This window comes from Eleginops maclovinus, chromosome 4 (assembly GCF_036324505.1).
Source record: "Eleginops maclovinus isolate JMC-PN-2008 ecotype Puerto Natales chromosome 4, JC_Emac_rtc_rv5, whole genome shotgun sequence".
Lineage (NCBI taxonomy): Eukaryota > Metazoa > Chordata > Actinopteri > Perciformes > Eleginopidae > Eleginops > Eleginops maclovinus.
Window position 1 is genome coordinate 14,056,302 of NC_086352.1, and position 26,603 is coordinate 14,082,904.

General features: G+C 38.6%; 1 protein-coding gene across 1 annotated transcript in view; it reads left to right on the forward strand.

Annotated features, from left to right (window-relative positions):
- LOC134862870 (CUB and sushi domain-containing protein 1-like) overlaps positions 1-26,603 on the forward strand; it is a 343,579-nt gene that overhangs the window by 189,323 nt on the left and 127,653 nt on the right. The window contains exons 6-11 of the mRNA XM_063880971.1: positions 4,502-4,614; positions 5,459-5,536; positions 13,689-13,770; positions 15,010-15,012; positions 16,559-16,683; positions 21,464-21,585. Of these exons, the coding sequence (XP_063737041.1) occupies positions 4,502-4,614; positions 5,459-5,536; positions 13,689-13,770; positions 15,010-15,012; positions 16,559-16,683; positions 21,464-21,585 (523 nt within the window). The remainder of the gene's footprint in view (positions 1-4,501; positions 4,615-5,458; positions 5,537-13,688; positions 13,771-15,009; positions 15,013-16,558; positions 16,684-21,463; positions 21,586-26,603) is intronic.

Below are 26,603 nucleotides of genomic sequence, written 5' to 3' on the forward strand. Positions count from 1 at the left end.
GTTCATTCAGTAGTCACATAATTAGTAGAGCAGCCCAGATGTCATGTTGGTTGGAAACCTTTTTCCCCTCCTTTTGAAGGATTCAGAGTGTCAGTCAATGCCAGGTGCAAGGTGTAGCCCCTCTAGCCTGTCCTGGCCCTTCCTCAGATCCCCCTATGAGTTACCTGGCGAGGCATCCTTACCATTAGCCAGATGTGTCTCGGCTGGGTTCCTTTACTCAACATTAAGGTCCTGTGGTTCTAACCCTAAACAAATCCCACTAAACTTCTCCTGGGGAATCAGAGATGACGGTCGGATAAACTTACAGGGACAACATGATCTGCAAATAGCAGAATTCCAAGCTAATCTCAATGCTGGTATCATGTTTAATACAAACAAAAGAAAAGGCAAACCCTTATTCGAGTACTGTGCCTCGCTTAAACAAATGTGATGGCCTTACAGCTCCCACATCCCCAGCAACAGAATTCTGAGGGTTTGACTCCACCCCAAAATAAATGTAGACAAGACAATGAAGCACATTCCCATCACTGCTGAAATAACTTGAACTCATCCATTTTTTTCATTACAGAGCCTGCATTGCATCGCTCATAATTGTGAGGTTTAACAATCGGCCAGAATTTATTTTCTAGCACCCTGACCTTGGCAGGCGCTCTCTGGAAGGTTTAGCTGTGTAATTCCCCGATCATTTCAACAGACCCTCTGGCCCCCTTACTGAAATTTGGGATTGGCTGGCCTTGTCTGCCAATTCAGAGGGCACCACAACAGGCCTGCAGCAAATGTGGATGAACCATCCGCAGTGCTTAGTGCCTTTTTCCTCCTATTTGCTTTCCCCTTATGTCCCTCTGTTACATCTCATTTTATTCCTCCCTTCAAGTCTTTTTTTCTTTTTCTAAACCGCTTCCGCTTTTCCCCCTCTTCTTTGCCTCTGCTCCCCTGTTTGTAACCACCAGCCTTCTCTTGAAACACCTCTCTTTTCCTGTTATTACATTTACATTTTAAATTATGTTTACTGGCTCTGCTATTGTGTGTGTTTTTGTGTGAGTGCGTGGGTGTGTTATGAGATTAAAAGTAGCGGTGTACCAGGATTTTTCACAAAGCACTTGGAATAAACAGTTATCTGTTTTGGATAATGCGTTTCCAACTTTTCTGACTTGTATCCAATCATTTATTTTGCAGTGCCTTTTTGTCATTTTGCAGATGCTCACATTCACAGGGACGTGCCAATGAGTTCAGCAGTGGAAAACACTTAAAATAATGTATTGCTAGCAATTCAAAGAGCCAATAGGGAGGACAAGGGCCAAAACAACAGTGCCCAGGCAGTACAAAGTTATCACTATGTCTTTGTGATGTTCATGTATCAGCAAAATCTTGTGTAATAATCTAATAATAGAGAGGTGCACAGAAATACCTTTGTGCTGCTCTTGGATCCTTTGTCCTCGTCTCCTCTCTTGTTCTTGTGACTTGGCCTCTCCTCTCCTATTGTCTACTCCTCTCAGGTCTGTCAAACCTCTCCTCTAATATCTAGTACACTTTCCTCTTCTTTTCATCTTAATATGGGTTCTCTCTTCAAGTGAAACTTTCTCTTCTCTTTTATCTTTTCGGTTCTCCAGCCTCTCCGTTCACCCATCCCTCGTCCCCTTCCAGTTTCTCGCAGTTTTCTCATTTGTCTCCATCTTTTGTAACCTGGTATTTTTAATGTCTAACCTCCTTTAGAGCTGCCTCCTTGCCCCCCCCTTTTCAACTTTTGACCTCTCCTCGCAGCTTGTGTAACCTCACTCCTGTTCGTTTAAGTGAATGTCCTGCTCTCACCTCCTCCACCGTCTTCTCCATCCATCAGCCTCTGTTTCTCCCAGGTGCTCTCTATCCTTTTCCTTCTCTGGTTACCTTGTAGGTTTGCCGTCTATTGGGTGGTTTCTCAGCTTGTCGTCCTATTACCTGCTTTACTGGTTTCTGTCCAACCTGTCCTTTATTATCTGTCTCGCCTCCTCTCTCTCCCCTGTCATTTGTATTATTTTTACTAACTAAGCATGTCTTTTTCAAGCCCTTCATCAGTTCCCCCTCTTCTCTTTTCATTTGATCCTCCTTCTTTACTTTCCTTTTCTTTAATGTTCACTCCATGTCCAATCCCTCTGTCATCTTCTTTTCTGACCTCTTGTCTCTCCCTCATTCCAATGTCAGACAGCTGTCCAGCCTTCATGAATTATAGAAGAGATACAGCAGGCCTCAATCTTTTCATCTGTTCTGCCCTCTATTTATTTTAGTTCCCTATGATTTTGGGCTTTTTTTCAGTTCTTTCATTGACTTTCACTTAATAATTTAAATTTAAAAGACCATTTGTTATATTATCATTAGCAGTTTCATCATTTGAATCTTATTTATTGCCCGAGAATTTTTTTTTCACAAGGATGATCTGTGAAGTACAGAGTATGAGATAAAATCACACACAGACAAAGATAACTGGAATAAAAAGTGCTTTGAGACTTGAGTAAAAATTCCTATTAGGCTAAAAGGCTTACTAATATTATACTTAACTGTTGTCTGTAGGGCTGCACGTTCATGTTGCTCACACACATACATGGGGGTCATAAGGGTCAGGTGCATTGTTTTTTTCACCGAAAATAATATAAAGTGCACTTTATTTGCGATCCATCCTCAAAGTGCCCTCAAACCTTCCCATATTTTGTTCCGGCTGGTTTTTACACTCATGTCTCATATATTTCATTACTGTAAGTCTCCCTACATGCATTCGTATTTAACCACACTAACTGATAAAGACCACTCACTGAGACAGAGAGATAACACACTGCTCTACTGTAGTCTATTTGATGTGTATACTAAACAGTCAGATTGCCTTCGGGCAGAGCTTCATCTCATCTGACGTTCTTTATATTAATTTTGTCTTATTCTCTCGAGCAGTCCTTTTTTGTTTGATAACCTTCCCGACTGTATTAACACAGACCGAACTCTCTGTCTTCAGTAATAATCACTCATAAGGTCCTTTAACAAGCTCTCCTAATATTTCTTTTTACCACATTTCATCTGTTGTTTCTGCCCTTTTCCTTATCAGTGCTCCTCCCTCCCTCACGGTCTCTCTCTATCTACTCAGTATACCTGCGGCATTATTAAAGGGCAGTTAGAGTGGCTCTTGCTGCTCTAGGGAGGATGGTAGAACATTGGCTTCCAGGCAGTTTCTTACATCATTTCCTTTTTCATCTCAGTGCACTATTTCCGTCAAATTTTTCAAAGTTTTCTTTACACCCCCTTGGTTGCTGTTGGTAACAAAATGTGAGAGCAGTTTAAGCTGATGTGAGTTTTACCATAGGCAACCAACTCATCGTCTCATTGATGATGCTTAAGCAAGTGTTTTTGAAGATGTGAACTTTGCTGACTTTCTACCAATATTATGATTATTACTATCTGCTTTCAATTCTTCTACTTTACTACTTCCCTCCTCTCCTCTCCTCTCCTCTCCTCTCCTCTCCTCTCCTCTCCTCTCCTCTCCTCTCCTCTCCTTCCCTTTCCTCTCCTCTTCTCTCCTCTCTTCTTGGCGTTTTAGTGCACATGAACATGTAACCTGTCCCAAGTAACTATTATAAATAATTCATGTGGAGTTACTGTATACTGTACCCAGGACAAGTGCTGTGCTCTGCTTCTGGTCAGTGCCATTATTATGGGAAATATCACTCATTCAATTCCCTCATCCACATATGTCAAGCCAGTGGAACAAATTGGCTTTCAGCTAAAATCTTCTTAAATTTCAGCCAGCCTTTGCACCTCAGAGGACAATGCAAAGTGACATCATAATCCTACTTTAAACTCTCGGAAAGTTCTGATTTCATTTTTTTTGACAGGCTTTCGGATAAGGTCATTTAGATCCTGCAGTTATTCACATTTTTAAGTTATTTGTTTTGTGTGCTTCACTGTTTTGTTGTTTGTCATGAGTCATTTCAAAACAGAAATTGGTCATGCTGCCATCTGTAATTACATGGCCACATTTTGGTGACTTTCCCCAAATGACAGCATTTTGGTTAGAAAGCTTTTACCTACCTGAAAATCTAGGCTTGTCCTACATGCGCACATCTATACCCTGTACATGTTTGTACTGCAACATAAAACTATTACACACATGTCCATCTCTTGCAAAAGACATGATCTCTCTGTAAGCGTGATGTTAACCATCAATGTGTACCCTACAGAAATTATGAAATGTGCACATAACACAACAATAACAATAATTCAATAAACAGTGTATTCGTTGGAGCGGGCCTCTGTGTCATAGTGTGCAAAGGTGAATGCTTTGAATCTGCAACAACCACAGCTTGAATGTGGTGAATCTTGTATTTTATTTACAATTACATGGTGTGAAAGTCGACTCTAATTTAAGCTGACAAGTTCCTGATCATTACAAGATGTGAAAATCATTACATCTTTCTGGCTGGTTTCTTCTACTTCTTCTTTTGTGTTTGTTTTTAATAATTATTTCGTATTTGCTTTCTTCCAGGCTGACTGGTACAACCCTGCCATCACCAGTGATCTCGAATAAGAACTGGCTTCGGATACATTTCACCTCAGATAGCAACCATCGAAGAAAAGGATTCAGTGCTCAATACCAAGGTATTTCACACTCTTTCAGTCTCTTCTATTCTCTGCCTCCATGTTATAATACAAACTTATAAACACATTAAAACAGAAAATAGTACAATACATTTATGGTACAATTCTTGCAAAATATTTCTATAAACTGTAATCGAGAATGCCAATTATTAGGGACAGGAGTCTGAAACCACCTTAGTGGACTTCCTGGACCTTTCTGTCATCTAATTGACTGGTCGTATTACTTAATTAGCATATTAAGGTGCATATTAGTTTCCACGTGGCGGCTCAGATTTAATTGGCTACTTCCAACACAAAACAGGATGACCCAAGACCTGTATCTCTTGCTGTGTGTCTCACTTCCTGTCTGTCTCCAGCTCTTCTTCCTTCCACAGTGGCCAGTCTCATGCTCTTGTCTTGGTACTTGTCATTTCCTTTCTGTCTGTTTCTCTGTTCCTTCTGTATGTATGTGTGTATATGAGGTCTGTTTCTCAGTGGAATGACGTTTGGTTTTAACACAGACTTTTCTTTTATTCCCTGCAATGCTGCTATTTAGGATGAAATAAATTGAATTCATTTCTATGCTGCTCCACTGCTCTGTTTTACTCCTCTTTTCTTCTCTCTTGTCCCTTCTTCTCTGTGTCTTTTAATGTCTTCTTCTTTTTTACTTGTTCTAATATTCAATTGCTGCCACTGTTGCACTGTCGTAGGTTTGTTATTATAGGAGCTGGAAGCACTTTCCAAATTGCATGCATAGCTGATGCGTACTACATGGCAATGATTAAAAGATGTACAGTAATTTAAGTTTAATAAAGCATTATTCATCACCAAATTAATAAACTCTCCTTTCCTTTCCATTCTGCAGTGAAGAAAGCAATAGAGTTGAAGTCCAGAGGGGTGAAGATGATGCCCAGTAAAGACTCCAGTCACAAAAATGCCGTCTGTAAGTAAACTGCTGTTGTGTTTGTGTGTCTGTTTGCAGTGTGACTGTACGCCACGTTGAAAAACCTTTTAAGCACAGTCGGTCACAGACTGTACAGTACATGCAGAAGGACATCCATCTTTGATCTGGCAAATGAAACCAAAATTCATAAATATGTGTGCTTAAATAACTTAAATGTATTGATAGACGCAACTATGTACACAAAATGCACCAAGTATTTTTTAAAGACATTATAATTTATGTTACGGGAGCAATCAAGTTTCTCAGTTCAATCCAAACCAACCAATGAAACCTGAACTTCGTTATTACAATTACTTATCACTCATAAACTGAAATACTGTTTTCTGTGTGCTATGGGGTATTCTTGTCATCATGTCATTTTGATACCATGTCGTGTTTAGAGCAGTTTGTCTCGGTTATTTTGGTTGTAAAAACTTTTTCCCTTTGCCACACACAATAAACCCCCCTTAGCTGGCGTCACAAGAATAATCTGCTACAGTCCATAATAAACTCAATGCAGCATAATAACTCAATTTTTGCTGGCTGAAGCTATTGCTTCCCAATGGACAAGTTCTTGCATATCCATTTCTGCTTTCTATTTTATTCCAACTTTTTAAATTTCAAGTAGACGCTGGTGGTTTTGTGTTAGGATTCTTAACGACAAAGCTGGAAATGTGCCCACTTCATCTTTTTTGTTCCCTCTGAAAGTGCAGCCAAGAATCCTGCAAAGTGACAGTGCAGTCTCCCTCAGGTGAAGTAATTATGTAAAGGGTACATTTTGTATTGTAAGTCAGAAGAGAAATAGTACAGTCCTATAGTGGACATTAATGAGGGCTAGTATATGGAGGATAAGTACAAAAAAAGTCCATTTAGTTTCTGTCTGCTACATTATTTTTCACTCTGCTCTCCTCTCTCCCGTAGTGTTCATGCGCCCAGCTCTAACTCTTGCATAATACCCTACATGTCATTTAAAAGAGATTTAAGTAGGTGTTGTTGTGCCTTTCACATCGCTGTTTTTGACATGGTGAAAGGCTTTAATTTTTTTATTATTCCAAGAGCACAGTTTTGAATATAAAGCATGACTATATGTCAAAACTAATTATGATATTACTTTTGCGTTTTTTGAGGCTGTAATTTAGGGGCTTTTAATTATTAAATTGATTTCCCATTTTTGTGATGAACAGGATTGACATTGTCCTTATATCTCAGGCAATACTCTTTTTGTGGATTTTATCACATATGAAACCCATGTTTTCATGTAAAGAAAAGGAGGGGAGGGTGTGGCTCAGTGCGTTAGTGCAAGACACTTGTTGAGGATTGTCCACAGTATGGATGTCAATGTATGTAACAACTGACATGCAAAGTAATGCAATGTAAAAGCAAACTGACTGTAAGCTTCCTGGAAAAATTCAGAGAAGGTCCTTAAGATGACTTATAACTATTACATTGAAAATGCTGGCAACTATTTTTAGGTGACAATTCTTGCAATTTTGGTATTCAGGCCAATAAAAGAAACCTCTAGTGTCTATTTTAAGCATTTACGTATTTGCTCATAAGTTCAGCTTCATGGTATCTTAACATCTGAAGAACCACCTTCACTATTGTTTGCAGAGAGGATTTAATATATTGGTTGTTTTTTAATGATTGCGTTAAAAACATAAACAAAAAACAACTGTAGCTCTTCTGTACTTGTAGTGTTTAAATGGGTGATAGAGGCATTAACTCAGTTGCAGCTAATGGGATTTCCAATAGACTTCAGTATTATGTTGACCACGAGGCAGTAAAACGATGAATTTTAATGATTAATGTAATGACTATTTTTACAACTGGCAGAGATATTTGTTAACAGCTTGAGATGCCTCTGAAACAATATTCAGATCATGTGACAGAGGCTTTTAATCGCCTCGTAAGCCAGAGCTCATACCTCATCCATTCCTTAGGGTTTAGCTCCTTAATAAGACCCTCATCAATAATTCTACTGACTTACACGCACAGTCAAGCATGTGCTGGTACAATTACCATTAGTATGGTGTTTCTTTTGTCTGTATGTGAAGAAGAAATCGTATGTGCTTGTGTGATTTTTCATGTGTTGCAGCAATTAAGTTTAAAACGTGTCGCTATGTGAGTATTTGAGTGTTTGTGTGTGTGCGTGTGTGTGTGTGTGTGTGTGTGTGTGTGTGTGTGTGTGTGTGTGTGTGTGTGTGTGTGTGTGTGTGTGTGTGTGTGTGTGTGTGTGTGTGTGTGTGTGTGTGTGTGTGTGTGTGTGTGTGTGTGTGTGTGCGAGCTCCCTGGGCCAATCAATTTATTATTTATATCAATGATGTGGGACTCACTGAAGAGTTTGAATCTCACACAATCTACTGTAGATTACAAAAAATAAAACGTGCATTCACAGATATAGACAAACTGTATATGAAACACACTCGTATATAAAGTTGTTTCCATGTGAGAGATTCTGCCTAGTCCAAAGCTTTTGCATTCACTTGTTACAAGAAGGGCCAAGTAACAAAAAAATATCTCTGGAGGTTTTTCCCAGGCTGACAAAATAATTGTATTTATGTTTCCTACATAAATATTAACTTGAAACACAAGCTAACTCTACAGGCAGTGTCTTATGGATGTGGTCTAGATTTCGTTGCACATAATCCTGTGTGGGTTTCATCACAATGTTAAAGTAAAACCACCGATTACCAGTGGTTCTGTATGTGCTTAAAGACTCTCAAAAGTAAGCTTCCCCCTCTTGTAAAAGGATTGCTACCCTGTAGAGAACAATGTGTCATCACAATTTGGAGCCAAAGAATGATGATAATGATTTCTAACGGTGTAGTTCTGGGCTCCCTTAAGCTTTTTGCAGGCCTAGACCTAAATGAGACATTTAGTTTCCCACCATGGGACCCATGTTCATTAAAACATACAAGCATTTTTAATAATGGGGACCTAAACTGAGTAAATGTGGGTTTTCACATTGGGTCGAAGGCTTAATGAGGTCACTATAATGTTGTTCAGTAAGGCCATCAATCTCGGACCATGGGTCATTAATACAGTTTTAAAAAACTAAAGCCAGGGTCCACTTTTGGTCCCAAACCTGTCTTTGAACAACACTCTATGTCTCCCACTAGTGACATTAGAGTGGTATGGCAAAGAATTATGCAATATATAACCATTACACAGAACCAGAGACTGATGATAATGACTTTTACCTGTCTAGAGAATGGAGTGCTTATGAATCATAATCTAAAAAGACTTTCTGAAGCAGCCTCTAGCCTATATTAAAGCACAGTGTAATAGACAGACACACATGAGAGTAAGTTTAAATCAGTTTGAGAGTGATACGTTTATGAATAATTCTCACACTGACTATTGATTAGAAACCTCAAGTCATACTAGATAGATGGGAAGATGGATGGATAGATAGATAGATAGATAGATAGATAGATAGATAGATAGATAGATAGATAGATAGATAGATAGATAGATAGATAGATAGATAGAAGGATAAAAACGATACATCTAATGTAAAATAGTTCAATTAAATCAGCCCATCTTACATTTGCAGTTGCCCTCTCTCAGCGGTAACATTAGCTTACTGCTGAGGATGTGTCATAATTAAAGAGAAGCTGAAAGATTGTGATTAAGGACTTTTACTCCCTAGACAACGACCTAGAAGTGTAATGAATCATTATTATGAGAGTGTGATTTATAAGTTTTCATCAGGAATACCTGACGGTAATGCAGTGTGTTTCCATAAAAATATTATTGTATGCTGTGTGTTATCCATCTTTGACTCAGCATCATAACAGACACATTTATGTGGAAAACTCTAATGGGCTCAACAAAATATTGGCGGGAAGATGGCTGCGGACTTGAGCTCTCAGTTTGATGACCTTTGAGCACAAGAAGGTGGAGGAGAGAGAGATGGCAGAGTGGATAAGAAGCAACAAGAAGAGCAAAGGGGAGCAGCAGAAGAGAGCATATTAACAAACTGCACTTCACACATTTCTCACCCCATCCAGCAGGCATCTGAAGAGCACCTCAAAGGCCCTTACCTGAAATTCATGTCAGCTGATCACACACAGGAACACACACACACACACACACACACACACACACACACACACACACACACACACACACACACACACACACACACACACACACACACACACACACACACACACACACACACACACACACACACCAAATACTCTCCCACGCTCTCCTTGCCTCTCTCTTTCCCCTTGCATCCTCTGTCATTGACTCTTTGACCAAGGATTATTTTAATGGTTCATCTGTCGGATATTATAATAACTAAACTAGTATGCTGTACGGCTATGCATCCTGAATGCAAATATATCTTTTCTTATGTATCCGTCTTTACGTTGCCCTCCAAGCCATTTTTTCTTTTTTTTGCTTTTCTCCAATTCCCTGAGCCAGTGGTTTGTGACTCTTTCCATTTGAAAACGTCAACAACAGTTTCCCACAAGAAAGAAAACAAAACTAGCAGCAGAAAAGTCATTATATTGTTTGTACAACCTCTTATGATCATCTTATCGTGCCTTGTTTCATTAAACCAATTCACTAAGACCATTTTTGTTTTGACCGCTCCCTTTAGTTTATTGTAAAAATTGTTGATAGTGCAGTCTATCCTGCTGAGTATCGACAACATGTTCTACACCTCTCTAATAAATTCTAATATGAACAAATAAACAGCTTCCAAATGAATGTTGTGGAACAAAATAGTATAGCAGATCATTCAAAACTGTGAAAAAGGTATAAAGTTGCATAAAGTTAAATATTAGTATATGTTTGTAGAACAGGAGATATCATATTTAGCAACATCCCTTCACTGCAGCATTAAATACTCTTTACTTAATGCTAAGGGGAATTATATAGTGAATAGTTTTATCACAAATGGCAGGAAAAAACGTGTCATTTAGTGAGTTTAAACTCTATCTTTAGAATGGACAGCATATATGAAATGGATTCTAGTACAGACGTCAGAAATGCCAGATACAACATACACCAACGAGAAAATGAATCAGCTTTTACACATTCCCTAAAAAGTTGACTTTTAGAGATGAAAGGTTTGCTGAAGACACTTTGATGATTTGGAAATTCTATTATGCAATATAAGCTTGTGTTTAAACATTGAAAGGTCTTTTAAGTGCAAATATGGGATTAATTCAGCTTGAGGATTTTTGACATCAGCCCAGCGGCATTGCTAGATATTTGGCAGCTTTTCTTTTCTATAACAATCTCATGTTGTTTGCATGAGCTGTATTTGTTTCGGCACATGAACCTTTGTATTTGATGCCAATGAAAGCCATTTGAACACGAGTGAGAGAGAAAGGGATGAGAGAGTGCAATAGAAAAAGTGTGCTTTTAGATCGGTTTCTGTGGTGATTTTTGGACAGAACATCAAAAAAAAAACAGCAGAGCTACAAGACAGCTTGTGCTGTTTGCATCATATCTCACACAAACACGCATACACAACATCAATACGTTCACAACCCCTCAGCATACACATAACACAATCACACAAATGCAGCAAATCATTCATCCATCTTTTATGCAATGATGCACCACACATCCGCACCCCTTTGTAAATTGCAGCTAATGTGTACGAGAGAAAAGGCGGGGTGAGCAAAGCGAGAATACAAAAGTAAAGGAGTGTGTGGGAGCAGAGGCAGATGAGGAAGACAGGAAGAGAGGCATGTGAGACAGGTACAAGAAAATATGGAAAGAAAGAAAAAGAGAGACACTATGAGGTCAGACATTGGTCTTTCTCCAGGATATTCTTCTTTTTTATTTCTTCTGTGTTATTGTTGTCCCTTTATAGCATTCTCCTCATTTCCATTTTATTCATGCTATCCTTCCATTCCCTTTATACTTAGTTTTTTGCTAACCATCATTATTCATCCACAGAGTTCCATTAAGACAGAGCTGGTCTAAACTGGTTTCTGTCATGTTGTCTGGTCTCATTTACATTTACATTAGGTTTTAGGCATGCAGCAGATGCTCCCAGCCAGCAAGTCTAAAACCAATGGAAGATCCCAAATATGAGCTGGACGACAATTGCAATGTGTTTTGCTGTTATTTTGTTGTTGTTGAAACAAACCAGATCATGCAGATAGATGAGAAAAACAGGAGGGAATGAGAAGCTGAATCTGAGGGCAGTTTTCTTCATTAGATCGCCACACGTTTTTGGCTTTTTCCCCCATTTAATTTAAGTTTTGAATCATAAAACAATTTTTTCCACAATTTCTCCCTGGAGGTTTTTAAAAAATATTTTGACAAGGAAACCTCAAGGTCCTTGGAAATGTGCAAGCTATCTGGTAGTATAAAGGAAGCATGTACTAGCTGCAGCATTACATTTAACACATCATTGCGTCAATAATTATAATTCAACAATACACCATATTATGCAGAAATGAGTAAGAATGAGTATTTAGCTTGTGTAGGCTACTTTGAGGACGTTATGATGCTAATACGTGTTTTCTTTTACTTGAAATGTTACACAAAATACAATATTTTTTGACTTGTAACAGAGTATTTAAAAGAAACTGGTGTAACAACTTTTTTCTTTGGCAAAAACATCTTCGTCTACCACTGACAGAAACAAGCTAGGAAATGTAAAAGGTATCAGTTACGTTTTCTACCGACTGCCTTTAAATGTATCTTGGCTACTGGCAGCTACACGCTTTACGGAGAAAAAAACAAGAGGCGATAAAGAATATCTGAAATATAGGCTAAAGATCATTATACAAATGTAAGTTGTTTTATTTTGATAAGAGGAAGCCGAGTTTTCTCTATTTATTGATTTATGTCTTCAACGGTTAGCTAACTTCAAATTACGTAGCCTACTGAAACGTTAGCTAAATTTGACATGCTATGTTAGGCTTAGCTACATAAAAAAAAAGGATTAGCTTCCATGCTACTCTGCGACTTAGGCCTACATGTTTTTTCTGAATCTTTTTACTGTTTCGTATAGAGGTGTATTATTAGCATTAGTTTAGCCATATGATGTATGTTAATTTAGCCTTTCAGTTATAATGGAAGACTTCATTAAGTTTGTCAGAGGTCATTTATGCTTTCTAATTATGTTAAAGAGAGGATATTTGATCAGCGCATGACATTATATCGCTTAGCTTACTTGGTTAATTCATTCATATCCAATTTGTAATTAGCCTCCAGTGAAAATGCCCGAATTCCCCATGTTAGAGTACGTTTGGCTTTTCATAGCAGGAAAACTGCAGACTTGATGGAGCACTGCAAGCTGGCGTAACATGCCTTCTGTCAAAACAAACAAAAATGTTCTCATATCAAAACTAATACTACGATACTATCAAGTATATTAAAGTGTATATATCAAATACAGTATGCAAAAATATCACAATGTCCCACTATATCCGGATGCATTTTTCGGGATGCAAGAAACCACACTTTTCTGGCTGTTTTGACCCACAATCCATTGACCATCAGTTGAGTAAACACTATACCTAAATAATCTGCGTATTGAATTCAACAACACCTACTTTGCAAGAGCTACAGTAAATAACACAAAACAAAAAGCAGCCCTGGTGGCAGTTTATTATTTTCTTCTTCCTTTTGACCACCTAGGCGGTTTGTTTATTTTGATGCTTTCCCTTGACAGGTAAATTACAACAGGATTTTATAATGGCGGTATCCATTGTAACTCTTCGATGAACAACTTGTTTACAATACTTAAATCGTTTTTTCGATTATATCTGTCTGGCGGGAAAAAAAAGGTAAAGGCCTTGTTTTCATATTGAGGCCAGTGTATTTTCAAACATGGTCCTGTGTCAGCTGAGGAATTCAAAGACTGCCTGCCTCATTTTGTGAATCTCAAAAACAGACGGGGATATGTCTCTCTGTTGGAGCTGCTTAAACCCTTGACAGTCATCACATGTTGAAAAATTAAAAAGATACTTGGATGCTTTTGGTCACAATAACTAAGATGACTTTAATCCCCTCTCATTTTCAGCTTACTGTAAAACGTGATGTGAGAACTGGTTTAATGTTTTACCTGACAGCATTAAATTATGCCGTACATGTTTCAAACTGTACAAGATGTCCCTAAAGCCTTCTTCAAATTCACACTGCTAACCATATATTTGCCCTTTTCTTTCAGTAAGTCAAAGCGGTCTTGCTGGGGATGTTTGTCCAGATCCTGGAGTTCCAGAAAATGGCAAGAGGATGGGATCAACCTTTCAGTAAGTTCCCTCTATTCCAGACTCAACTGCTGTCAGTCAATCCTCGTCAAATGAAATATATTAAACAACAACAAGTGCCTTGGATATTGTTGATCTTTTGACCAGCACGTGGATCAATATCATATGCATATAGATACCAGACTGCAGAAATGTTCTCACACAAAATGTTTTCCGGCAATGGACTAAATCTGCAAACCTGGCAGAGAAATTGTTTGGATGACATTGGAGACGGGTGATTCTTACTACATGTATACATTTTGTGCTATGTTGATGTTGTTGCAGTTCTTTTTAAGTCAGAACAGCTTAGTTGCCAGCACAACTAATCAAAAGAATCAGGAGAGAACCTCGTAGACTGGAATTTTTTTGACTGATTAACTGTTCACTAAGACAAATTAAATATTGCTGCAGGCTAAACCAACAATCTATTTATAAAAACACAAAGTTTGCAGAGTTGTTCCCTTTCCCTGGCTTAACAAAATACCTGTATGTGCAATGGGTGAGGACACAAGCTTGGAAAGCTTAGTTTAGATCTGATTTCACCTCATGTTTTAAAATAATAATGTTTCTGTATGTCTAGATTATTCAGAGGTTGCAGACAGTGTGGCTTAAGGGCCCAGTTCAGACTTGAAGTTATTTCTTCATAAACCAAAGTTTGTCTCTTCCCTCTTCTTCACTCATGGGCATTCTTTAACTCCCAGACAGAGTGAGTACAACTCTGTTCCAGTTATGGTCCCAGAATTGGTCCAATGAGCATTGCTATTCCCCACGAAATATCTTAGCCATTTTCCATGAGACTGAAGTGTTTTTTGGTTTATGCATCATCATAAATAATGTCTGTCTGTTGGGGACCTTTTGTTATAGCTCTGGCTTTTTAGATGTGAACCACCTTATGCAACTGGCTTATGATGAACCTCAAATCTCATATATTTCCATTTGCAGTGTTTTAAATCCTCCTCAAGGGGAAGGCTATTTAGTTCTCTAAAGCAAATTCAGCACACTCAACCTGTGTCACTTATAGGAAAGCAAATGATTAGCTGATTGATTTCTTCACCAGAGGAGACTGAAATTTGGCATGGTGGTCAAGTGTGTGTGAATGCATCATTTCAAGTTATATTGTAAATGTGTGATTGTTTTAACAAAAAAGAGTAATGACATAGAGCAAATGATCTGGGCAGCCTGTCCAGAGACCCACTGTTAGCCTTCAGCATTTACCAATTTGCATTACTTATGACCCTCCAGGAGGTTTAAAGTGTCATTACCTATATTAGGGTTATACACAGAGAATGGGAAGTCATTTAAAAAAAGTAGAATCTTCGCTTATAAACAAGGACTTGGTGGTCATGGGGATTTTAAATGATTCACTCCATGGTGTCTGCTATCTTATCAGGAGAAAGGAAGACATTATTTCATTTAGTCAGGAGTGAGCAATTAGAAAATGATCACCTCTCCCTATGACTCAACCACTTAGCATCAGTGCCGGCTAAATTGCATATATGTTTTCTCGTTATTGTCAGAGAATCAAGACGGGCAATACTTTTTAACCTTTTTAGACATTTTTCAGGCCCTAAACTCTTAAGGATAATCATCTTTTAATCTCCAGCTGCTGGTTTTTCTTTACCACTAGCAACTTTAATTGCAGACACTCTGCAGGACTTTTAGTGGAGTCAGAGTTAGTGAAAGGTCATTACCTCAGTGTGTGTTTGTGTGTTATCTCTGAGAGTCTATGTGCCACTTTGTATGCATGTTGGCATGGATGTGGCTGGTGTATGTAACAGATTTGTATGTTATCATCATTAAGCTTTGAGGAGCAGGAACTGGAACAGAGTTGTGGTGTGAGAAATAGAGAGAGAACATTGCTGCAGAGAAAACAAAAGAGTTTTCACTGTTGGGCAGTGGAGAGCTGCGTGTGGCTGTCACTTAGTGTGTCACGGCAGCTTTGATTCACTGACTTCCGCATACACAACTGCAGCGGAAAGGTTTTTAGTTCTTTCACGGAAACAGAGATAATAACAAAGTTTTCTTTCCTGTAATTGTAAATTTCACAGTAAGCGGCTGGATGGGAGTTATTTTCAGTGTCATCAGCGTCCCCAAAGTAGCAGAAGCTGTAAAGTGAATGACCCAACTCTCCGTGACAAAGGCACTAACAGAGAGATTTGGCCAGGCAGTGCAACTCTACAGTGTTTAACAACAGGGTGGAGCCACTGAACACCCAGAACCCTACGTAGCAAATGTTTGGCCAGGTGGTAGACTGTGGTGTGCACCAGCGGGGTGGAGACATTAAGCTTTGCAGATAAGACACCATGCAGACTTCCACTCAGATGGTTGAATGTCCCTCTCACGTGGTAGACAGCGGGGTGTTGGAGAAAATGAGAAAACAGGAATGATAAGAGCAAATGATGAGAGAGAAGGCCAGATAAGTGGAAAAGGGAAAAAAGTAACAACGAGAAAGAAAGGAAATCAGTCATTGAGAAAAAGGCATAAGTGATAAAAGATAAAGGGTCTTACATTAAGAGAGGAATTATAGATCCTAATTGGGTGATCTGTGGAGACAGATTTGTTCCACAGGGATCTAAAAGCCACTGCATCATTAATATCACGGCCATCATTCATACATTACGTCTACAATTATCTTCCTCCTCAGTTCTCTTTAAGACATAACCATGGATGGAGTGTAAGAGGTCTCTACAAGTGTGACAATATCACGCTTAAGAAGCAGTGAGTGCTACATTTTATAGAGCTTCTACTGTTTTTTGACTGGTGTTGTTCCTGTTGTGTGTCCTTTATACAGAATTGGATCCAGCGTCCAGTTCAGTTGTGATGACAGCTATGTACTACAAGGATCTAAAAGTATCACCTGTCAACGAGTCACTGACACGCTGGCTGCCTGGAGTGACCACAGACCAATCTGCAGAAGTAAGTTTCACCTGTCATTCCCTCTGAAACTGTTATTGCTAGGTGTCCATGCATTAGAGTTTGAGCTTGTTCATACAATAGGTTCATGTCCGCCCACAGCATAAGGACTTGTCTTTCAAAGCACATCAGCTGCTCCGTTTCGATTGGCATTTAGTCTTGTTTGTGTTTGGATTGTATAATGTTTGCATAAAGCAACTATGTATATCTTTACGTAGCATCACCGATAACAACTTTGTCCCACATCAGAAAATTAGGATATATAACAGATTGATATTGACATATTCATACAGTAAAGTTGTGCTTAAAGACATTAAACCATCAACCCTGATGTCCAGCTGTCATCCCCCCAGAGGACCAACGGGCAAAAACTGATACTGATACTAGACTTGCATGTTCACCTTAAGGCAGAAGTGTGTCACGTGAATGCAACCTCATGGCCTTTAAACGTGCTTCTAATAGTTGTTGGTTATCAGTGGAATTTCAAGGCAGGAATGTGTAAGCTTTATTAAAGTTTGGCTACACAAAGGGTGTTAGACACTTTCGTTGTTAGTTTTTCTTTCTTCCGGGGATTTGTTGATCATAATAAAAGGATCAAAAAAGCCCAGCCTATGCTACCGTGTTTACTGCTGCCTGAGATCCCCGTACTGTTGTTCCAAAGCCGCAAATCCCTGATGTCAAACCTCTGTTCACCTTCAATTATTAGCCTGGACACTGAAACCGTCACAAGGTCCCTGTCTGAGCTCCTCTGCTCAGGAGGGTTGAAAGGTTCAGACCATACAATAACTGATAGCTCTCCTTGCAAAGCCATTAAAAAAAACAAAGGAATACAACTAAACCAGTTTGTTTTAAATGTACAACGGCATACACAATAGACTTGATTCATCTAAAAGGCCTCTGATTCTTTTCACTGTATAACTGCTAACATGTTGCCTGAATGTTTAGTGCTTCATTACTTAAATCAGGCTCCAGACCTTTGATTCACTGCCCATACTTCTCGACTTTTCTGCATTTAAATTCCTCTAGTTTTGTTCTCAAAGATGACTGTTTCCATGGTAGGAAAATGTTAAGCTTTGTTGACTTGTATCTAAGTTACAAAAATAACAATTCTAAAATAGGACTTTTGTATTCCATCCATTTGGAAACTGTTAAAAAACAAACTGTTCCAGCTCATACTACCTTTAGGTTGTTTGCCAATAAAATTGTACGCCTTGACAAAACAAATCCAGATCCACACGTTTAAAGCATTTACAGTAAAAGACATGTGTCTAACTAACTACATCTGCAGCACTGACATGTGGGAAGCTGGGTCTGGTTCTGTTATTGGTCTTCCATTTTATAATGCAGAAGCTCTAAAAGTTGACTATCTTTGAAAACACAGTGAATGGTATCAAAGTAATTTACATTTGTTGTTTGTTGATGTGTTACGATCATGATTCACTTCCTGACTGAATGTCTGACTGACTAAATAAATAACTGTGTGAGAGGCAGAGCGATGATGCAGGGGCTCTCAATACCCACATGTTTACTGACAATACCCTGTTGGGTTTATTGCTTCACAATGAAAAGCCAGAGAGCATACACACCAAAGTGTGTGCACACAACACACACTTACATTGACAGCAAGTGTCCGAAGGACAATGTCACACACACTTCATAGTTGCAACAGTATTAGCCTTGAGCTGTGGGTGTTTGACAGACAGGAAGTCCCAGTGCTCAGACACACACTATAGGGTCCCTGTCAGATTGTATTATAGTGTAAGAGTGTGCGGTTCGGTGTTCTGTCTGTCTGTCTGTCTGTCTGTCTGTCTGTCTGTCTGTCTGTCTGTCTGTCTGTCTGTCTGTCTGTCTGTCTGTCTGTCTGTCTGTCTGTCTGTCTGTCTGTCTGTCTGTCTGTCTGTCTGTCTGTCTGTCTGTCTGTCTGTCTGTCTGTCTGTCTGTCTGTCTGTCTGTGACTGCAGGAATCTGCCTACATGATACCGGCTCTTCTTGTCAGAAAGAGACAGTCGATGACAGCAGAGTGAGACAGTCAGGGAGATGGAAGGACATGAAGATATTACACATTATTGCTAAGCTTATGTGGAAAGTTGTTTTTACTGATTACCTTTGAGTGATTATTTTCAATGTTCAATGTTTTTCGTGCAATACTTAGAATTAAAAGAAAAAAACATGATATTAAGAATGGTCAGAATGGCAAGAATGACCAGGTATGCCAAACGGATTTCTTTAGCTTTCGTAATGAAAATGAAAACAGGTCCTTAAACCTTTATTAACCAATATTTCTGATATAGATATTGCAAGTGAAAAACTATTGCTTCTACTACTACTGATAGTATGAATCCTTAACGATAAAATGCATTTCACTAAATGTAAGAATAAAAATATGACATTTGATCAAGGCTATTCCCTAATGGAGGAGTGGGTTCTTGTGCCATTGCATCAAATGACTAGAGTATCTACTTTAAGAGGATTTCTGTTTGTGCTTGAATCACAGAATGCTATCCTGCAATTTTGAAAGTATGACTGCATGTAGCTTTGTAGTGTATTACTAAATTCCGGATTGAAACACTTTTGTTTTTGTATTGAGTCTAATCATTACCATCGTCTTCCTCAGCTGTTTTCAGCAACAACTGCAAGATTTCTGTCCAGCGTTGAAACTGAAGAAATGTTGTCAGATGAGTAGAAATTAGATTAAGTATTGAGTAAAATACAGTGATCCCTAACATAAACTAAAGCAGTAATAGTTTTAAAAGTTGGATTTCACTCAGTATGAATTTGATATTCCTTCATGCAGATACAGAAAGTATGTTTGGGTTTTTTTGACTGTGGAACAACTTATTTTGTTACTTCAGAAACTACAGAAGGGTACATTTTGGATAAAAATCCCAAATTTAAAAAGTGATTTTTCAGTATGACAACACTGCACACCAAAGCAGAACGGTACAAATAAGGGAATATGTTTGACAGTGATTTATGCCTTGACATTTTCCACATCAAACATTGGTAATTATGGATAGGAACAAATACACACAGAGAAAAGTGAGCGCCAAGAAGCGAAAGAGAGAGGAAAAGAAAAGAGGCGGGTAAACTAAAGCAGGCAGGCAGAGGTTAAAGTTCCTGCGCCGTGGCTCTGCGGTGTATTGTGTTATCTGGTGCGATCTCTCTCCTGGGATTCAAACCCATGAGCCTCTCTCATTCTCTACTGAGACTTTAATGTTAATTAGAAGCTGGTCTTGGGGATGAATCGCCATGAATGTGTTCCTGTGTGTCCTTGTGTGTGTGTGTACCTGTGTGTATCACAGTGTGTTTCAGCTCTCTTTTCTAATTAACAGGCAGATCAGTCATCGGAGGTCCTCCTCTCTCTCCCCCCTTTCTCCCGTGGTATTTTTTGTGCCTCCGTCTCTGTCCTGCCTCCTGCCCTTCCTCCTTTTAATTTCTTTTCCCTCCCTTCCCTCACAATATAATCTTTCGCCTTCTCTCCTCTCTCTCTTTCCAACCTCTCTCCCTCATGTATCCTCACTTTGTCTTTCAACCTTTCTGTATTTGCAAACTTCCTTGCTCTATTATTTCAACTCATCTCTGTCTAACTTCTCACCCCCACTAGTATTATTTCTTTTTTAGTCTCAGATGCTTTTTCCTGTATGTCATGGCCCTTCCCCTCCTTCTAATGGCAGCGATCGCCTCCAGCTAACTCATTATATAGATAAAGGGCAGATGTATGACCAGATAAAACTTCCTCCCAATGATGACAGTGCTGGTTGTCTAAAACTGACTGAAGACTGTTGTAATAAAACTGTGCCTGAGAGAGGGGTTTTAAGGGTACTTTTTTGACATACTCCACAAAATATCTCTTTAAGGCAGTAACACATGTGTGACTTATGAGGTAATGAACGCATTACCCTAGGTATCATACAGGACAAAATCAATGTGGGTAACATAAAGCTCTAGGAAAGATATTATACAAAAACTGCTGTTGAGTAACGTGGTCGCTGCAGGATCAAAGGTATCAAAAGCAGAGTGAACATAACCATTATTAACAATAGATGAATTGTATTGTTAGTATGTTAGGCTAGTGTGAAGCAAAAGCTATTGAATGAATTGCTATAAAATTCAAGTACATGTACTTTAGATGGACCACAAAATACAAATTCAGTTGATTGTGTTGATCCCAAGTCTTAACCTGCTTCAGGCGTCCTTGGATTGTCATTTTGCAAATATTAAGTTACGTGTTGATTATTATTGCAACATTCTCCAGAGAGAAGCCTCACATCTTAAGATTAGACAATGACTGACTTCATCCTGGATTGTAGTTTTTTCATTTGCTGTTCCTTACTTTTGGGTCCTCGTGACCTTCGAGTATTTGAAGAAACTGTGTCTGTTCGACCAGACATGGCCTGATAGACAAAATATGACCAGGCATAATTGTGTTCTAATCAAACCCAGTCAGGTGGTTGCTGATATGTCAGTCATCGGACGACAGCCCAAAGTATTTTCTGCCACTGCAAATGGATCTTGGTGTTGTTATGGATTTGTATTGTTGTATCAATACCAAATATGTCTAAAAGAAATCACTGTCTACTGTTTAGCTGTAAGAAGTTCTCACTAAATGTCCACAGTGTCAGTTTCAGTTGACATTGAAACCTTTTCCTCCGTCGCTGACACACTCTTCCTCTGTCGCATCTCTTTAAGGGACAATGCCATTTCCAATCTGTGAGTGTAATTTTTGATTACCCCATTAATCTCTTTTAAAACTCTGTCTCTCTTTTGCTGTCTTCCTTTGTAGCTCGTACCTGTGGCAGCAATCTAAGGGGGCCCAAAGGGGTCATAACTTCGCCTAACTACCCTGTTCAATATGAGAACAACGCTCACTGTGTGTGGGTCATCAGTGCAATGGACTCTGAGAAGGTGAGCTCATTTTCATTACTTTATTCTCCTTTGTTTCAACAGGCATTTCAATAAAAAAGGTCATTATGATCTGACGAGGGGGAAATAAATCTTCTATACTTTGAATTTATCGGCTTTTTGGTGATCTTAACACGCCTATACTTAACCTTTGAGAGACTTCACTTGGTGAGTCAATGTTAATCTGCCAAAACAACAAATGTCATGAATAGACTAGTAGATTTTTTTAGATTTAATTGTTCAAGCATATTTAATATTGGGTCTTTATGGTTACAACTGTAAAAAGGATGTTTGCAAATGATCAGTATTACGAAAGATCTGCACCATGTGCTGAGAAATGACTTTAATGCATGCTTACATGTATTGTGGCTACAGTTAAAACCGGAGTGACGAGAGGCTAAAACAGACCAGACCAGACCATGCTGTGATATGTGCTTTATTGTTGCCTCCATTGCTGAGCTCATGATCACCACATTGAATGCAGTGAACTTTGTTGTTGAGTAGTTGTCTTTAGGACATATTTAATTCATATACCTGAGGGAAAATAACTCCAGTTTCTTAGTATGCAGCTTTAGGTATCATGTTATCTGCATGTGTCATCACACACACTGTCTGAACTTCTTCTCGCCTTGCCCAGTTCCTCTGCTCTCTAGTCTTTACTTCTGCTTGCCTCACATCTCCATCCTTTATTCTCTTCTTCACTTCACATCTCTCGCTCTGCTCTGCTCTCATCTACTTTTTCCTTATATCATCTTATTCCCTCTTTTCAATTTGATTTGCCTAAAATGTTAAGTTTGAAGATGCTGAAAGTAGAAAGAGCGCTAAGAAAAAAAATAGAGCAAGATGGGCACTGAGCTCGTTGAAAGCTACAGAGGAAAAGAAAAATGAAAAATTGGGCAGAATGTTCAGATAGCTACCTCACTATTAAAAAGTGAACACCAGGAAGAGAGAAAAAGGAAAAAGTATGAATGTCCAAGCAGGTACTTGACATGTGGCATTGAAGTTTTCTCTAAAGATGGATGGAAATGGAGTTGGAGTAGGATGGAGAAATGGTGAGTAGAGAGAAAAAGGAAGGAGAGAGAAATGGGCTTTGTGTGCTCTCTTCTGTGTCTGTCTGACCTTGATAGAGAGAAATGGCAACATACAGCTGTGACCAAGTTTCACCCAAGTGTAACTGTATGTCTACGTCGATTTATCTAATTCACCTAACCATGAGACTCTGGTGTCTCTGCACTTTAGGTGGAGATTTTAGACTTTTTCCAAACTATAATTGGCAGAAGTGTCTACATATTTAAAAACCATTTGAGCGTGACATTAGATTTGTAGCCTTTGTCACGTGTGTTTAATGTATGTGTCTTCCAATAAATCATAGCCATTAAAGTAACGTTTTAAAATTTGAGACTGTTGCATGTTCTCCATCAATACCAATATATATATATATATATATATATATATATACATATATTATTATTAGTGCTAGTGATTGGTGTTAGATAGATGGGTGTGTGTGTGTTTGTTTGTTTGTGTATGTGTGTGTGTCTGTGTCTCTGTGTACCTCTGAGTGTATGTGTGTGTGTGTGTATTTCTTGGGGTTTAAGAAGAATATAATACAATAGAGTATAATAGATTCACATAGCCTTAGCTTATGACAGATGGAATGCATTTTGTGTGTGTGTGTGTGTGTGTGTGTGTGTGTCTGTGTGTGTGTGTGTGTGTGTGTGTGTGTGTGTGTGTGTGTGTGTGTGTGTGTGTGTGTGTGTGTGTGTGTGTGTGTGTGTGTGTGTGTATGTTGAAAATGCTTGAGGTTTTAGAGCACTTTAAGAATGTGCTATAATGACAGATTATCAGCTACTACAGCTGCTGGCATTTGCAGAATGTCACTATCTACATCCACAGAAGGAGCGACAAGGACAGAGGCAAACAAGAGGATAAAGACAGTTAGAGACTAGACTGGAGTCGAGTGGAATAGGGAAGCATGGATTATAATCTAAATTAATGGCACATTGAATAAAATGCCCAATAATCCATTTTACAATGCATACTCATGTATATATCCTCCATTTACAAAAAAATAATGTATAGGGTGTAATCCTTCTTATTCCACCACTTTGCGACTCAAAAGGTTTCAAATGTAAGATAAGTAGCTTAGAAAGTCGATACAAATGTAAATTGTTGATCTTTTAGGTTGAATGAAAAGTGAAATTTAAAAAGCAAAAGATCAGTTGTGCTTTCTTCTATTTGTAGATTTTCCCAATCTATTGTTTATTTAATATTGGTTATTGTTATAATATTATCTACATATTTACAGTTTTAACTTGACATGGATTTGTAGTCCAAATTAAATGTCTTAAAATTGGAAAAGAATTTAAAGTGTATAACAAAAAGAAACGAAGCACGAAATATTGATGTATTCTCAATAAGCGCCATCTACTGTCTAGGGATATCCTGAAAAAAAATCAAATGCCTTAATCAGTATTTCCATTTTTACGATCTCATCTCTTTATTTGGACAGTCATCTATTTTTAAAGGACTTTAACACGTTTTAATTCACATCTTTAACAATCATATCTTCCTTAAGTAAAATACATTTTTCCACTCAAAATTGATCTTTAATCATAGTTATTTTTTATACAGGGAGTGAGATGATCAAACACAACTCATATTCCTCTATTTAAGTGGTGGTTGATTCCATAGGAGAAAAATGTTGTCCTTTCCTGGTCAGTTAAAGAGAACGTACGGGAAAACGCAGGCAAAAAGAACAAGGTGTTTAAGAGGAGTAAATAAAAACGAGTTCAATTAATAGCTGTCATTTCTGTAGACCTTTGTTCTTTTCATAGATTCACTCTCAGACTCTTTGTCTCTTCTCCTTCTTCTCTCCCTCGCCTCTGACTGACTATTATTCCAGATGGCTTCTTTCATCAATAACATGCTGTAAAAAATTGAGAAAGAGACAAATGTTTTTATCGAAGTTTCCATGCCTTATTGTTTCGTCTTTGTGTAGCTCACCTGCACAAGTTTCAATAAGTGCTGGCTGCTTGTGTGCCTGTTGTCATTCTGTTAAGTTCTGAATGAAAGCAGAACAATCAATACAGTTTGTAATGGTCTGACAGCCTGTCTTCAAATGCTGTGAATGTGCTTTGAATGCTTCTATGTGTGTGCCTGTGTTGTCATTTGTGTATGTTTGTGGACAGGCACCTGGTTGTGTGTGATTTTATAAATATTGACTGTGTGTTTTCTGTCTGCCAACTTAATTGCTAACTGCCAGAGCTTGTGAAAAATATGTTGTCGGGTAAACTGTCAACTTTCAGGTAGTAGAGAGGAAAAACTGTGGAGCAGAAAAAAGTACTTAGCAATGTTGTTGTGAATGTCAGTCATTTGATTCATCAATATGAAACAGATAATTATTTTGTTCAAGTCTGAACCGTGCCTGACTGCTCTCACACATACACCCTTAAACGCATCATCACACATGCCCATTAGGCCTCTAATCATCGCTGTCTTCCTCCTAATGAATACATATTAGAGTGTGTGTGTGCGGGTGTTATTATGGTATTGGATGTTGGGTCATTTTCATGCATGGATCATCATCATCACTTCATTGTTGGCAGGACACATTCTGTGACATTCTATCAAAATCTGTTAAATTTGACTCAATACAGAAAGTGTTGCCAATAAAGACTGATAAAGTCCCTAACCAGAATATGCTGAGGTCCAGCCTCGTTTTACAACAGTGCAGTGTTTTACAACATGACTGCAAAAAATCCTTCAGGCTGTTACAGGATCCAGACACAATACTCAATATTTACCTCATTATCATAATCATATAACAAAAAACAAAGTCAGTCTAGTATCTGTAAACCAGAAATAAATAGAAATGATCACTCCTCAGAAGTAGCTTTTTTTTTCGCTCTGACCTTTAATTTGAGCTTTTATAACATTGTTTGCTTTAATTTCACTACTTCCTGTTCTGTAGGTTAAGTTGAACAGGGAAGATTGATCTGCGAACTGCAATGGGTTGCTACAGCAGAGAGTTGTATTTATTTTTATTTTCCAAATAGGTTGACTTCAGTGTTGGATTATTTAAACCCTGGGTGATTATCTAAGTGTTGTCTCCTGTTTGTGCCTATTTTTACTTGTGTGGCCTCTTTCGGAGATTCAGCAGTTTTGTTAGGGAGCACAGTGTTGTTGTTGTTGTTACAGACAGAAATAATGCCCTAAGCCACACAACAGAAGTTTCAATTGTATATGACTTTCCTGCTGGATGTGTCCTTTCTGTGTGTTACTGTAGCTTCAGACTGACAGCTACCTTTTAACACTGTATATGTTGATGTACTGTAGTGGTAGGACTCCACTGCTGCTACAGTGAGGGACTGTGTACATTCTGAATCACTGCACACTATACAACATACAGGCCACAGCTCAGTGAGGGTTTTGATCCCACATACTGAGCAAATGCATCAGTAAAGTGCAGAGTAAATAACCATCAGTGTCCGTGGTAATGGAAAAACATTCACCAGTAGCTGCCTAATTAGGACATTATCTCAATTCAAGGCTTTTTGCTATTCTGTAATTTGGCAGCCTGAATGACAGTAATTCACTGTATAGCTCTGTCTCTGGCTCTCATCCCTGAACCTTGCACTTCGCTACCTCACGAGGCTGTCCGTGGTGATGCATGCAGGTCCCACTTTTCAGTTATGTGCACTTACTATATTTACCATGTGAATTACATATATTATGGAGCTGGATGAAAGCAGTAGTGAGAAAGGCATCTGCTTGAATCCAGAATTGTCAAAGTACATTTCTCAACCCCCACACTGCTGGTTTGATGTTTTCTGCCGAATCACTTTATCGATTATGATGCAGTTTCAGGAGGGCTGTCACACAGCTGTTGCTCAAACCTAGTTTGCAGTTAATTTTCCTTAACTGTCCAGCCAACAGGTCAACAGCACTCAAAGGTGCCATAGCACCTCGACGAGGGAGTTATTTCACCAGGCAGCCGCCGTTTACCTCCTTACCACTTA